General features: G+C 40.8%; 1 protein-coding gene across 1 annotated transcript; it reads right to left on the bottom strand.

Moving 5' to 3' along the window:
- Positions 1–720: 720 nt before the first annotated feature.
- LOC118650009 (olfactory receptor 8S1-like) lies at positions 721–1,650 on the bottom strand. The gene has a single exon (XM_036297708.1). It carries the CDS (start codon positions 1,648–1,650, stop codon positions 721–723), a length of 930 nt encoding a protein of 309 aa, XP_036153601.1.
- Between the last annotated feature and the right edge of the window lie 14,552 nt (positions 1,651–16,202).

The raw sequence follows: 16,202 nt of genomic DNA, 5'->3' as shown, positions 1-16,202 counted from the left end.
AACGATAACTAAAGCATTTACCTAAAGCACTTGTGGTTAAATACACATTATGTATATAAAATGCTTGGCACAGCCCCTGACATCATGCAAATATCTGATCATGTGTTCTTATTATAATTCATGTTTATGAATCTGCCTTGAAAAGGAAGAATCTAGGATAACACCAGTGATCTTATCAGTGGGCCATTGGGATTGGCTGACAGAGTACTGCAAACAGAATGGCTGACCTCTGCCTCTCTCTCCTCATCTGAATCTCTCCTCATTAAAGTTCCTACAGAGTGAATGGTCTGACATTGACCATGTACTCATTCCTGTACCAAACACTGTGCAAGGAAGAATGAAAGAACAATGAGCAGGGATGGGGAGAATTTGGGGTCACCATGATTAACAGAACCTATGATTAGAAGCCTCTATGGAACTATATTGAGCAAGTGGAATTTAAATGCTAGAAGCATGGCAAAGATAGACGAAGTGTAACAGAAATGTGTACCATACTGTGTGTAATAAATTAAATATTTTTCTAGGAAAAATACCTAGGACCACTTTTCTCTGACTCAGGCTCAGCTGGTAACATTCTAAGAAATTTAACTCCATCTCTGCTTAAGGATTCTTAAGAAAAGCTGTAGGGCACCTTACAGAACCTGATATCAGAGAATTCTCCTGAATATCCAGGCACCACTTATTAGAGTTCTACCCAGAATCCTCATCATTCTGATGTTATTATTTGAAGCACCAGAAATATTTTCTCAACATCCTTTTCACAGCAGCCTTCATCTCCTTGTTCTTCAGGCTGTAGATGAGGGGATTCAGCATGGGGGTGATCACACTGTACTGCAAGGAGAAGATTAACTCTCGAATGGATCCAGAATTTGGCATGAGATAACGGAGAAGTCCCGAACCATAAAAGAAGATCACAGCAGTGAGGTGGGAGGAGCAGGTAGAGAAGGCCTTGCTTCTGCCTGTGGAGGAGCTGATGCGCAGGATGGTGGACAAAATGCGAACATAGGAGAAAAATATCAGAAGAAAATTTCCAAAGAAATGCAGGACGCTAGAGCAGAGCAGGGCAGTAAAACTTGCCGTCACATCAGAGCAGGACAAGGGGTAAAGAGAGGGCAGCTCACAGCAGAAGTGGTGGATATCTTGAGCCTCACAGAAGTCTAAATTGAGAGCTACAAGGATATTGATAAGAGCATCCAGAAAAGCCAAACTCCATGAAGCCCACACCAGCCCCATACACAGCTGTCTGTTCATCACCTGGGCATAGAGCAGAGGAGAACTGATGGCAACATAGCGGTCATATGCCATCACAGCGAGTAGGCAGGATTCGGTGCCCCCAGAGGCAAACAGAAAGAAGACCTGAGCCAGGCAGCCCTCTACTGACACAGTTTTCTTCTCAGAGAGCAGATTCTCCAGCAGCTTGGGCACAGTGACAGAGGAGTGGCAGAGATCGAGGAAGGACAACTGCCTCAGAAAAAAGTACATGGGGATGTGAAGACGGGGATCAAACCCGATCACCAGCAGCAGCATCAGATTCCCCATCAGGGTCAGGAGGTAAATAACAAGGAACAGCACAAAGAGCAGAGCCTGGATCTGGGGGTCCACAGACAGCCCGAGGAGGATGAACTCAGAGATAACACTGTGGTTCCTCATTGCCTTCAGTATGTCTTGGGAATGTCTGAAATAAACTCGGTGAAGCCTCTTCTAATGTCTGATATCTCAGTGTTTTCACCCTATTCTCCATTCACAAAGTTTCATGCCCACTCAAAAAAATGCATTTCTGAAATGGTAAGTCTCTAGATTTCCTAAAACGTGTAATAATCTTTTCTACAGAATCCCACCACTAGATCAACTCCCTGTCCACATTATTGTTCTTTCTGTAATGTCTTAGAGTTAATTTGCTGTTGTTTTATTATTAAATCTACAGAAGGATGTTTGTAAATGGTTGATAATAATCCAGTAGAAAGAGAGAAATTCCAAGAGGAATGAGATACAATTGCAGAAATGGTGTCTCTGGAGCAGCTGGGTTTCACAGCAGAAGCAGAGCATGGATGGCCTTAAGTGAGAATAGGTTTTCTTCATCCATCAAACACGCATGCAGTCGGTAGATTTGGTGTTAGGAAGGAAGCACTTCTCATCTGATGGCTTTTGTTTTCACTAAGTATTTAAATGAGATCATTAATGGAAAGTGAAGAGGGGTAGTGGCTGGACATCTGCCCAATGAGGAGAAAGGGAGTTAATTAGAGACGAAGCAGCACAGAGATATCCCAGATACCATGTAATTTATCACAAGAAACTGTTGACTGATATGAAAACATATTCTGGTCATAATCTCCATGCACCATTTGTGTGATCTATTCAGAGTCAGCTCTTGTCAAGCCTTCATGCCACTTGTAAATACAGACTACCCGCTAACTTTCAAAAGCTTGACCCTTTTTTCCAACTGTGATCCAAGAACCCAGATTACAACCATCAGCTCAGGATAACCCTTCAACACTATTAACCACACCATCTTGACCTTCATGTCCTGCTCTATCTCTTGTGTTCATACTACAAGACCAGCACATTCAATTTCTCAAAAGCCATGCTTTCTCCCCCACTGTTTATCCAAACAACACACAGGCCTAAAGCTACTCTTAGGAATCAATTCCACATTACCTGCATTTCTCGCCTCGTTGAGCAATAACTAACACTGAGTTAAAGAAAAACCTTTGAAAATCCAGTAGCCCAGAAGACGAATAAGTTTAAATATCAGCGTGAGAATTTGGTATTAAGGTGAAGTTTAAAAATTCCTGTTGATATAGATCTCCTCCTTGATTTCTAAAAGAGGAAAATACATGGGTAAATTGTAAAAACCTAAATACTTCCAGTCATGTGGGGATTGCATTTTCTCTTGTTATTATTTTACTTTTTTCTTTTACTCACCACTCATGCTCTAGCTATAGAGACTGGATTCATCTGGAGAACAGAACAGCAGTGGCAGAAGATGCTGGAAAAGCAAGGAGTCAAACCATGAAATTCAGACAACCGCCCGTTATCATTTCGGAGGGCAGCAGAAAGAAAGCTCCCCTCTGTTCTACTCATCTCCAAATGGAGCCCCACTATTAGCGCTAGAAATTCCTTGAACTTTGGGGAAACGTCCTCTCTTACAAATAAAGGCCAAAGCACAAAACTCTTGCAGAGGACAAACCTGGAAATTGTATCCTGTCGGGCCAGACTCCCTCACAGGTAGACTATATTAGCTATTTGAGGGCCACAGAAGTAATAAAATCATCACTTTCACCTGGTGCTACAGTTTTACTGTTCTCGGTGCTTCGTTTATTCAGGCTAGTGAGTCCAGATGTGAAATGGAAACAGCTCTGAGAAGCTGCCACTTCATGTTTTCAGTTACTGTCACAATTAGGTGGAGGTAGCTGACTAGGTCATTTCCAAAGAAAAGCTGCCTGAGAGGAGTTCATCTTAGAATGAGACATGCAGAAGCACTTAGGAATTGTAACTGCCTCAAAGGAGTTGCTCAAAAGTGTTATTTAAAAACAGAAGTGTGTGTGTGCATGAGTAAGTGAATGGATGAGACTCAGGAGGAGAGGAGTCACAGAGAACAGATCTGATTAGAAACCAATAAGGGACTTGGACATCCTAGACTCCCATGAACCCAGATGTAGAAATGATACTGGATAAAAATTTCACCCACTGGAAAGGTTTGCACCAAAGCTGTGTCTTGTGCCCTGTTCTGAACTTCCACATACACAGAATACGTAATTATGGGGGATAACTATGACTAAAGATTTGTTTCTAGACCCTATACGTTTGAAGTGCTTGGAGAGAGTTATTTTTTGAGTCACGAGGTGATATTCTGATCTCCTCCCAACTATAACAGACAGCTCTCAGGTATCAGCCTCCCCAAACCTCCAAGTTTCTAGTATAATGTAGGCTTTCAGCCCCAGAAACAAGGAATACAGCAAGGGATATAGCAAAGAGACTTGTCTCAATTGTCCCACGTGTAAAATGAAGACTAAAAACAATTACTTTGAAAAGTTGTGAGTTTTTAACTTACTAACTTAAGTATAGTGCTGAAGACAATTGAGGTGCCAAAGAATCATTAGATTCTCTTTTCTTTACCCCCAATCCAAGTGTGTAAATTTCCCAAAAGGAAAAAGAGAAGTGGTTTTGAGGAGCAGACCAAAACATTTAAGGTAACAGAAACAAATACTACATCAGAGAAAAATGTTCTCCTACCTCCAGAGCAGGAGAATAAAGGTAAGTTGAGAGGACTGAGGGGGAACAGAGTGCCCAAAGAGGAATAACAAGAAGTGGTGGGAATCAGGGTAAAGGGGTCCTACAGAGAACACCATCAGAGAACAGAGAAAACATTACCTGGTTTCTGTCTTTTCCTGGCACTGAGTGCATCTTGTTTTTCTGAGTTGGTGGGCATGACTCTCAGGAGAAATTCACAAGACAGAAAATGTTCCACAACATTGAATCATGTAAAGGGACGTTGCTTTTTCTATGCAGACTTTTTGTGCGTAAATAGAAATCTGTAAGCTCAATACTCAAAAGCCTCTGCAAATAAAGACTTCAGAAACCTCTTCTAAACTTTGACAGCATTTTTACCCTTATCCCCTAATGTCTCCACAAAAAGACAAAGAAAAGCTTGAAAATTTCAAATTCCTAATAAGTAGTATAGCAATTCTTTCATTCTTCCTCTAGCACAATTACACAGTCATTTCTTCACAAATCTCTCTCTGTGACTGTTATTACATTGCTAAAAGCACCTTTCTAACAAAGGAGGCTCAGGTGTGGCCATTCATAAGGGCTTGTGGATGAAGGTGCCTAATAGGTTGGCAAGGTCTGACCTGAAAGCCCAGGGGATGTCTAGGTCCATCCTGATTGTTGGGAAGCTCAGCCCCAAGCATACTTTGTATTCATTAGCTAAGAATGAGTACCGGAAGATCCCAGTGCGAATTCCCACTGAAACTCAGTGACTCACAGCTTACCTTTAAATCATCTTGCTAATGTTTGTCATGAGTTTAATTATTATAGATAGTAAAGACAATTATTATTATAGAAACACTATCAGGTCTACAGTAATTTAAATTTTCCTACATATTTGACTTTGTTGCTCAGTGTTTTTCTTCATCTGCAATTGCAAATTCAAAAGCTGAAACTAGATTGCAATGGATGAGTTTAACACAAATTAGACAGAGTTAAAAACTGTTAGTGAATCAGGATAGGTCAGAAGAAAGTAAGAACTTCCATCTGAGAGCGTTTTCTTTCTCCTTTAAGAACTTGTTTTCATTTTTCCTTTAGTGAAAATCTTCTAATAATATATTTATCTCACCTTCATTCTTAAGGGACATAAAATCATAATTTTTTAAATTCAGTACTTTGAAGATAATATTTCATTGTCCTCTGTCTCCTTGTTCATCTAATGTTTCTCCTAAGTCAACTGTTATTCTAATTCAGTGATTTCCAACTGATGTGCTGTAGCACACTGATGTGCCTCAAGAATTTTTAAAACAAGCAATACCTGACTATTTAGTCAGGGGCACTGACCTTTTTTCCCTTAGATTATCAAATAAGAAAATGACAACAGCCAACACAACAATAGCCATCTGGTGTGAATGAGTAAAATTATATTAATTTTTTGTCAGATTGGCAAAAAATATAATAATTCTAGAGGCCCAGTGCACGGATTTGTGCACAGGTGGAGTCTCTCAGCCTAGCCTGTGCCCTCTCTCAATCCAGGAACCCTCAGGGAATGTCTTATAGGCAGTTTCAGCTCGATCCAGACAGAAGGGAGCCTGATCCCTACAGGCCTGATCTAGACAGGAGGGAGCCCAATCCTGTGTATTGAGCGTCTGCCCACTGGTGGTCAGTGCGTGTCATAGTAACTGGTCGTTCAGTTGGTTGGTCGCTTAGGCTTTTATATATATAGACTAGAGGCCCGATGCACAAAATTCGTGCAAGAGTAGGCCTTCCCTCCCCCAGCTGCCAGCACCAGCTTCCCTCTGGCACCCGGGACTTGCACTTCTCTCGCAGCCCCGGCTTTGTCTGGAAGGTCGTCTGGAAGGACATCCAGTCTAATTAGCATATTACACTTTTATTATTATAGATGTTATATGTGCTATGAGATGAAAAAGGTTGAAAATCTCTGGTCTAATTGTACTTCTCTGGAGTTAATTTGTCTTTTTTTTTTTTCTTGCCACTTTCAGTATTATGTCCTTTGATTTAGTAATTTTATTATGATGTGAAAATGTGTGACTTTCTTTTTATTTATCATATTTGAAGTTTACTTATAGAACTCCTAGCATTTGTAATTAATATATAGTGTGTCCTAAAAATGTATACACACACTTTGAATAATTAAAAAGGCAGTGTTTATTAAAATACATTTCATTTTGTATTAAAATTCATTTTAAAATTGAGCTATTAGCTGTTAAAGTATGTATATATTTTTGGGGACACCCCGTATTTTTTTCAGTTTAGAAAAATTTCACCCATTACCTTATATATTGCCCCATTTTCTCATCCATTACTCATTCTTTCTCTCTTCCTTGGAATTCCACATACATGATGTGTATGACTCTGAGCTCAGGAAAAATTCACAAGACAGAAAATGCATTCTATACATTATGTATGTCATACTGTATTTTTTTCTGTGCCTTGCTGTATATATTTTCTTCTTACCTATCTTACATGTCACTAGTATACTCCCAACAATGTCTAATCTCCTTTAAATGTATACATTGAGATCTTAATTTCAGTCATTGTGTTATTTCTAGAATTTTCATTTAGAGATATTTTTATAGTTTCCAAAAATAATATGCTAAAATTCTCAATCTGTTTTCAAGCTTCATAAATAGTTTAAACTTTAAAGCAGTGTATCTGGATCTGTTTCCAACAACTCTAGTTTTTGTTTCCCCATATTCTTGTTTAATTTTTTCTACTGAGAACAGGATATTATTATGAAATTATGGTGAAAATTAATCAAGACTCTGGATTGCAGTCTCTTCATCCAGAGAGAATTTTCACTTGGCATGGACGTCATCAGTTCTGGATTATTATTTGTAACTGCAGGGGCTGAGATGAAGCTGGGTTTCAGCCCATGCCAAGCCAGCCAGCTTCCAATCCAATTTTACTTCAGGGTGTTGCCCTTTGAGGTTCCAACCCACACCCTTGGTGGTCCCTGAAATCCATTTCTCTGATTAACTTTAGGTTTACATAATTAGGTTTACATGAGGTCATGAGGGTGGGGCCCTCATGATGGGGTCAGCTCCCTTATGAGAAGAGCCCAGAGAAGTTGCTTTCTGTCAATCTTCACCACTCAGTCTATGGTATTTTTTTATGGCAGCCCGAGCTAATACACTACAGGAGATGTTCCTTCTCAATCCAAGACAAATGTCTCCACCTATGCTTTAGATATTATTCCATTCTGCTTCCTCTGGGATCTAGCGTCTTCAAACTTGTTATTTTTCTAGTTGATATTTAATTTTTCTTCTTCCTTTGTGTCTTGCATTTAATAATTAGCACATTCAAACTATTTTCTCTATTTGTGTGTATCATAACATTGTTTTTTCTAAAATACTTTCCCATGCCCTAGCCAGTTTGGCTTGGTGGATAGAGCGTGGGCCTGCAGACTGAAGGGTTTCAGGTTCGATTCCAGTCAAGGGCACATGCCCAGGTTGCGGGCTCAATCCCCAGTGAGGGGGTGTGCAGGAGGCAGGCAATCAATGATTCTCTATCATCATTGATGTTTCTATCTCTCTGTCCCTCTTCCTTCCTCTCTGAAATCAATAAAAATATATTTTAAAAAATAAATAAATAAAATAAAAATACTTTCTCAGTCCCACATATCCTTGTAGCTTCTGACTAAATTATCTCATTTTCTCACACCCAAGTATATTAAAGTAATAATTGTATTACCTGGCTATCATTTCTGCATCGACCACTCTTCTGAAGCATCTCTATGGTTTACTAATGATCTCTGAAACCGGTATGAATTTGCTCTCAACCCTGAGATGCATAAAACACCATTTCTATATTTTCCAATGTTTTGTTGTGTATTTTTTAAAAGTGTTTATATTATGTAATTTTTCAAACATGCATAAAGACTTGAAAATATAAAGAACCTCCATTATACCACACATACTTAACAATCTTAACTTTTACCATGTTTTCTTTAGATTCCTTTTTAAACATAGGACATTATAGATCTGAAGTCTTCTAGAGAGCTTGTTTGGAGGTTTTAACAGGGGAGCACAGCTACTTGTATATCCTTGACTGAAGACTGGTCTCCTCTGGGGGGAAGGTAGTCCTCTTAGACATACCGAGCGAGCAGCTTTGGGAGGGACACATATGGATCAGTGATGGAGGAGGGGGACACCTGACTAGCCAGCCAGATCAGTCGAATCAACCCTGGCAACCAATTGGGTGACAGATGTCGCAGCCAGATCACCCTCACATCCTGAGGTTTTCTTTATACTATTCCCTTCCTCTACCCATAGATAACCACTACCTTACAGTCAGAACATAGCCTTCTGTGATAGGCAGAATGGCCCCCTAAGGATGTCCACTCCCTATTCTTTGGAACCTGTGAATATGTTACTTTACATGGCAAAAGGGACTCTGTAATGTCATTAAGGTTACAGACTTATAAAAATGGAAAATTATCCTGGATTATCCAAATAGACCCAACTTAATCACATGAGTCCTTAAAAGCAGGGAACTCCCATTGGAGAGAGATGTGGCAGAAATGGAAGTCAAAGAGATTCAAAATATGAGACTTGATCCATAGTTGCTTGAGGAAGGAAATATAGAAAGCACAAGAAGTCATGCGACCAGCTTCTAGGAGCAAAGCCCAGACAACAAATGACAGGCAACAAAGAAACAGGGACTTCAGTACTACAATTTCTTTTTAATTATTTATTTGTTTGTTTGTTTGTTTTTTAAATCTTTATTGTTGAAAATATTATAAATGTTCCTTTTTTTCCTCAATGACCTTCTAGCCCGCACCCACCCCCGCCCCAGACCTTCACCACACTATTATCTGTACACCCTGGATTATTCACATATGCATCAAGGTCTTTGGTTAACCTCTTCCCTCCCACCCACCCCCACATTCCCTCTGTGATTCTGCAGTCTGTTCCATGCTTCTGTGTTTCTGGATCTATTTTGTTCATCAGTTTATTTTGTTCTCTAGATTCCAGGTATGAATGAGATCATGTGATATTTGTCTTTCTCTGACTGGTTTATTTTGCTTAGCATAATATTCTCCAGGTCCCTCCATGCTGTCTCAAAGGGTAAGAGATCCTTCTTTTTTACTGCTGCATTGTATTCCATGGAGTAAATGACCACAGCTTTTTTATCCACTCATCTACTGATGGGCACTTGGGCTCTTTCCAGATCTTAGTTATTATAAATTGTGCTGCTATGAACACAGGGGTGCATACATTCTTTCTGATTGGTAGTTCGGGTTTCTTAGGAAATATTCCTAGAAGCGGGATCACTGGGTCAAATGGCAGTTCCATATTTAATTTTTTGAGGACACTCTATACTATTTTTCATAATGGCTGCACCAGTCTGAATTCCCACCAGCAGTGTACTAGGATTCCCTTTTCTCCACATCCTCACCAGCATTTGTCATTTGTTGATTTGTTGATGGCAGCTATTCTGACAGATGTGAGGTAATACCTCATTTTCATGTTTTATTTTGCATCTCTCTCTGATGATTAGTAACTTTCAGCATTTTTTTTTCCATATGTCTCTTGGCCATCTCTATGTCCACTTTGGAGAAGTGTCTATTTAAGTCGTTTGCCCATTTTTTAAATGGATTGCTTGTCTTCTTTTTGTTAAGTTGTATGAGTCCTTTATATATTTTGGATATTAACCGTTTATCAGATGTATCATTGCCAAATATGTTCTCCCAAGCAGTGGGCTCCCTTTTCATTTTGTTGATGGCTTCTTTTTCTGTGCAGAAGCCTTTTATTTTGATGTAGTCTCATTTATTTATTTTCTTTTGTTTCCCTTGCCCCAGGAGATGTATCAGTAAACATACTGCTATGAGAGAGGTCTGAGATTTTGCTGCCTATAGTTTCTTCTAGGATTTTTATGGTTGCACAACTTACATTTAAGTCTTTTATCTGCTGGGAGCCGGTCCATCCTTGCTGTTTCAAGGGACCTGGCATATATGGCATACTGTTCTTAATATGTTTGTTCACCTTCTTGGCACTATGTGTTTTAACCAAGGTCACCTCTCTGAGAAAGGTTGTTTCCCCAGGTAGGGATTTTCCCCTGAAGTTAGGGAGGGAATAAAACCCCTTAACTAAGTGTCAGGCGGGTAATTAATCACTTTAACTACAAACAATCATGCTTAAGCTACATAATCTTTACTCCCTGGAATGGAGATAAGAAACACCCTAACCTTTGGAATAGAGATTGATAGGATTAGAATCAACTGGTATAAATACAGATGTAACAAGACAACAGGACTCAGAACCTAGACACAGAACCTAGACACAGAACCTAGAGACAGAAGAACTTCGCTGGAGAGAGCATGGCAAAAGATCCTGGACAGAAACTGGCCACAGAACCTAGAGACAGAACATGGCAAAAGATCCTGGACAGAAACTGGACACACAACCTAGAGACAGAACCTAGCGAGAGAACATGGCATAAGATCCTGGACAGAAACTGGCCACAGAACCTAGAGACAGAACCTGGCTACAGAACCTGGATAGAACATGGCAAGAGAACCTGACTAGAACCTGGTAACTGAACCTGGCTGGAGAACCTGGACAGAACCTGGCTGGAGAACCTAGCGAGGGAACATGGCTACAGAACCTGGCAGAAGAACCTGGCAATAGAACCAGGCAAGAGAACCCAACCATGCTGATCAACTGAAGGCTGCCTCCGAGTCTTTCCCTCTTCGCCGACTCCGTCCACACCTTTGGGGACCCCTGGACCTGCTGGGGTTGGACCCCAGCATTTATCCATTTTGAGTTTATTCTTGTGTATGGTGTAAGTTTGTGGTCTAGTTTCATTTCTTTGCATATTTCTGTCCAATTTTCCCAGCACCATTTATTGAAGAGACTATCTTTACTACATTGTATGCCCTTGCCTCCTTTGTCAAATATTAATTGAGCGTAATGGCTTGGGTAGATTTCTGGGGTCTCTGTTCTGTTCCATTGATCTATGTGCCTTTTCTTGTGCCAGTACCAGGCTGTTTTGATTCCAGTGGTTTTGTGGTACAACTTGATATCTGGTATTGTGATTCTTCCACCTTTGGTCTTCTTTCTCAAGATGGCTGTAGCTATTCAGGGGTTTATTGGTTCCATATAAATTTTTGGAGTGTTTGTGCCCTATCTGTGAAATATGCAGTTGGTATTTTAATAGGGATTGCATTGAATCTATAGATTGCTTTGGGTAGTATGGACATTTTAATTATGTTAATTCTACCAATACATAAACTCAGTATATTCTTCCACTTGTTTATATCTTCCTCTATCTCTTTTATCAATGTCCTGTAGTTTTCCAAGTACAGGTCTTTTACCTCCTTGGTTAAATTTATTCCTAAGTATCTTAATTTTTTTGTTGCAATGGTAAATGGGATTGGCTTTTTCATTTCTTTTTCTGAAAATTCATTATTGGTGTATAAAAATGCCATGAGGGGTGCGGCTATAGGGTTAAGCCTCGGACTGACCTGTTGGCAAAGTCACAAACAAGTCCCAGCTTAGAGGGCACAGTCCTCTTAGCATAATTAGGCTTGACCTTATGACCTCCTTAGATCTTATCTGGGAAGCTAATGGGCTGAGGGAGGTGCAGCAAGTGCTGCCAAAACAAGTGAAACTCACAAGAACAGTGTAACTATGGTAACCAATCTGCCAAAACAAGTGAAACTCACAAGAACAGTGTAACTATGGTAACCACTTCCTTGTTTACCACTGACTATAAAGTAAAGGCTCAGCTTGCCTCTGGATCTCTCTCTGTGGCCTCAGCCAGGCACAGGGAAGATCCACGGAGAATAAAGAGAGAACCTGGCTATGCTGATCATCTGAACGCTGTCTCCATGTCCTTTATTCTTCGCTGACTCCATCCACACCTTTGGGAACCCCTGGCCCGCTGGGGCTGGACCCCGGCAATGCCATCCATTTCTGGGTGCTAATTTTGAATCCTGATACATTGCCAAATTCATTTATTAAGTCTAGTCATTTTTCGGTGGAGTCTTTAAGATTTTCTACATACAATATCATGTCATCTAAGAATAATGAGAGTTTTACTTCCTCCTTTCCAATTTTGATGCCTTTTATGTTTTCTTCTTGTCTGATCACTGTGGCTAGGATGTCCAGTACTATCCTATACAATAAATATATAATAAAAGGGTAATATGCAAATTGACCCTAACAACAGAATGACCAGAACAACTGCTCGACCAGTCACTATGAGGTGCACTGACCACATTTCGGTCCCTTTCCCAAGCCGGCAGGTTCCAATCGCCCAATGGTGAACAGGGAACTGGGGTAGGTGGCGATGGGCAGCAAGGCTGGCAAGTGGGCAGGAAAGGCCAACCTCTCAGTCCCTTCCCCTGGTCATTAGGCTCCAATCACCTGATGGCGTACAGGGAACCGGGGGTGGGTGGTGGCCACCGGAGAAGATGGCCCTGATATCAGGTTAGGCCTAGGGACCATACCTGCACATGAATTTTGTGTGCCAGGCCTCTAGTGTGAAATAAGAGTGAGAAAGTGGACATCATTGCCTTGTTTCTGTTCCTAAGCTTTTAGTTTTTGCCCATTGAGTATGATGTTGGCTGTAGGTTTGCCATATCTGGCCTTTTTATGTTGAGGTGTGATACCTCTATTCCCATCTTGCTGAGAGATTTTAGAAAAAATGGGTGTTGGGTTTTGTCAAATGCTTTTTCTGCATCTGCATTGATGTGATCATGTGATTTTTGTCTTTGAATTAGTTTATGTGATGTATCACATTAATTGATTTGCAAATATTATACCAGCCTTGCATCCCTAGAATAAATCCCAGTTGGTCATGGTATATGACATTTTTAATATATTGCTGGACCTGATTTGCTAATATTTGTTGAGGATTTTAGCATCTATGTACATCAGGGATATTTACCTGTAATTCTATTTCTTTATAGTGTCTTTATCTGGTTTTGGAATTAGGATAATGCTGGCCCCATAGAAAGAGCTTGGTAGTGTTCCTTCCTCTTGGATTTTTTTTTTAATAATTTGAGGAGGATAGGTGTTAGTTCTTCTTTGAATGTTTGCAAAACTCTCCTGTGAAGCCATCCTGACTAGGGCTTTTGTTTGCTGGGAGTGTTTTTATTACTGATTCAATTTCATTAGTTATTATTGGCCTATTCGGGTTTTCTGATTCTTCCTGATGATGTGTCTTTGCATGGGCCTGTTTGGGTTCTTTTTGCTTGCGATTCTCTGTGCTCTCTGAACTTGTGTGACATTTTCCTTCACCAGGTTAGGGAAGTGTTCTGCCACTATTTCTTCAAACAGGTTATCTATTACTCACTTTATTCACCCTCTGGTACACCTATGATGCGAATATAGTTGGGTTTCATGTTGTCCCACAGCTTCCTTAAGCTGTCCTCCTGTTTTTTTAATTGTTTTTTTCTTTCTGGTTCTTTAGTGAGTGATTTTTTCTACCATCTTATAATTCACTGATCCTATCCTCAGCTTCTCCTAATCTGCTGTGTATTCATTCCAATGTGTTCTTTATTAGTACTATGTCATTCATTATTTTGTACTGGTCATTTTTCATAGTTTCTATATCTTTTCTCATGCTGTGGAGCATCCTCGTAATCATTATTCTGAACTCTATATTTATCGTATTCTTATCTCCATTTCATTTAACTCTTCTTCTGAAGAATTCTTTGTTCTTTCATTTGGGACTTATTTTTTGTCTCCCCATTTTGACTGCCTGTTTGGGTTTCTGTCTGTGTATTAGGTAGATCTGCAACAACTCCCAGTCTCTGGTGCAGGACAATTTCAGATGCTGTTTTTGACTGGCCTTGAGTACCATTTGGAGCTATCAGCAATCTACAGCTTGTGGCTCTGTCTGTCTGCTGGGTCTGGGTGCCTTTGGAAAGGACCAAGATGTGCAACAAGGTCTGCTTTTCCTAGTCCCTGACCCCAAATTAGATCAGGCAAAGTCTCAAAACCTCGAGAGACCTGCCTCTGCCTCCTGTCTGATTATTAATCAGTCTTGATTAGCCTCAAGCTATCTACTACAGCAAGGTTTAGACTCCATAGGGTGGGGTGAGAGGTTTTCCAAATGGGTGGGGAAATTGCTTCCCCCACAGGCAAAAGCTGCCTGGATGGTAAAGGTCTACTGGAGAAAGAAGTCTTCTGCAGTATGAGGAAATGACTCAGCACAGGAATCCAGGGTGGCTGCTTTCTGAGGTTTAACCCCAGAGGCACCAAACCTACTTTCTCCTCACACAGCTCTAGTCCACTCTCCCCTCCCTCTGCCAGAGCCCAAGGTGAGTGACTTCATACAAAATTTTGAGTGTTGGCCCTCTAAGACAGTGTCTGAATTTTCAGCCATCTCTCCCTGGCAGACAACCAGATGTTATGTGGGCATCTTTCTTAGTTCTGATGCTCTGAGCTGGGGAGCCCAGCTTGGGGTTTAGATCCCAGAGTTCTTAGTGGGAACCCCCCACAGCTGAAATTTCCCTCTGGAACTTCACCTGCTGTCTCTATGTGGTCTCCACTTTCTGTCCTTGGTTATCAGGGTTCTCTCCAGCTAGTCTTCCTTGATAATTCAGGATGGCTTTTCTGTATGTTGGTTTAGTTCCAGTTTGGTCCTGGGAGAGTATCAGTGTAGCCTCCACTTAATCCGCTGCCATTTTAGAAGCTGTCTCGGTCCTACAATTTCAAGAAACTGAATTCTGCTGTCAATCTGAGCTTGGAAGTGGATTCATCCCCAGAACCTCCAGAAAGGAATGCAGCCCTGCTGACACCTCAATTTCTTTCAGCTGAGACTCTAACTGACCTACACAACCTTGAGATAACAAATAGGTATTGTTTATTGTTTCAATTTGCTAAATTTGCAGTAATTTTTGAGACATAAAGCCAATTTTTTGGTACACTGCTTTGAAATCCAAAGTAAAAAATTGATTTTTTTTCTGGGCTCATTCCTACTGTGTCTCAGAAGCAGTGGGTGTCTAACACAATGGGTGGAGGTCAGTGAAGCAGCAAACATTTTCAGAAATTAACATTTCATAACATTATCTCATTATTTTATCATTATCATTTGGATTGAATGGAGCCTGGCCTGAGAGGGTGGGAGGGAGAACCAGTTGTTCAAATCTATGAGGTCACAGTTGAGGTCACAGAAGAATTTAAAAGGGCAAAGCTGATAGGGGAGCAAATGAGATGGGGCTGTTGTGAGATGTGACTCAAAGAGAAGTTCTAGGGGGAAAGGGGTGGGGTGCAGTGGGATTTGGGGCACCTAACTGGTTACTTTTCTAGGCATAATTGCCTAGTTTGTGACTGGGGTTTGAAGGTGGGGAAGGATGGGAGGAGGAAACTGGGAGGCAACTTCTCATATGTCACTGCTTTGGCCTCTCAACCTCATGGGTTTTTGACAGTCAACTATGAGGCTTCCCTCCTCCCCACAAAGCACTTGAAAGCTGGAGCTAACAGTCCACCAGCCTGTAGTACTACACTTAATCGACCATGAAGATTTTGTGAGGTGAGACAGGATGGGGCATTTTCCATTGTAACTTCATTATACACTGCTTCCATTCCTTGCCCGACAGCCCTCCACCACCTCAAGGAGCCTCTGGCCAACTCCCTAGCCCCAATCTCAGCCAGCTATTATTTTTTACTTAAGATTCTCTCTTTTATTTTTCACCCACCTTCTCACTGGAATTACTGAGAAAGAGGACTACGACTTCACCTGGGGCAAACATTTCCTTTCTCTCACCCTACTTTTCTTTACATATATGTAAACACACACACACACACACACACACACACACACACACACACACACACATTCAAAACACAGATGCTTCCTGAACTACTGAGACATCAGTGTCAGTCCTGGTAATTCTCCAGTGGGTAAGTGCTTCTCTTTTCACTATTCACCTCCCCTCTCCCTATTCATTTATGCCTCCCCAGGGCCTGGAGGAACCTCCATCTTCAGCTCCAGAGTCTCTGGTTTCTGCTCAAGAACAA

This window comes from Myotis myotis, unplaced genomic scaffold, assembly GCF_014108235.1.
Source record: "Myotis myotis isolate mMyoMyo1 unplaced genomic scaffold, mMyoMyo1.p scaffold_m19_p_3, whole genome shotgun sequence".
NCBI classification, from domain to species: Eukaryota; Metazoa; Chordata; class Mammalia; order Chiroptera; family Vespertilionidae; genus Myotis; species Myotis myotis.
Note: the sequence above shows the minus strand (reverse complement) of the source record. Positions and strands in the feature narration are given on the sequence as shown.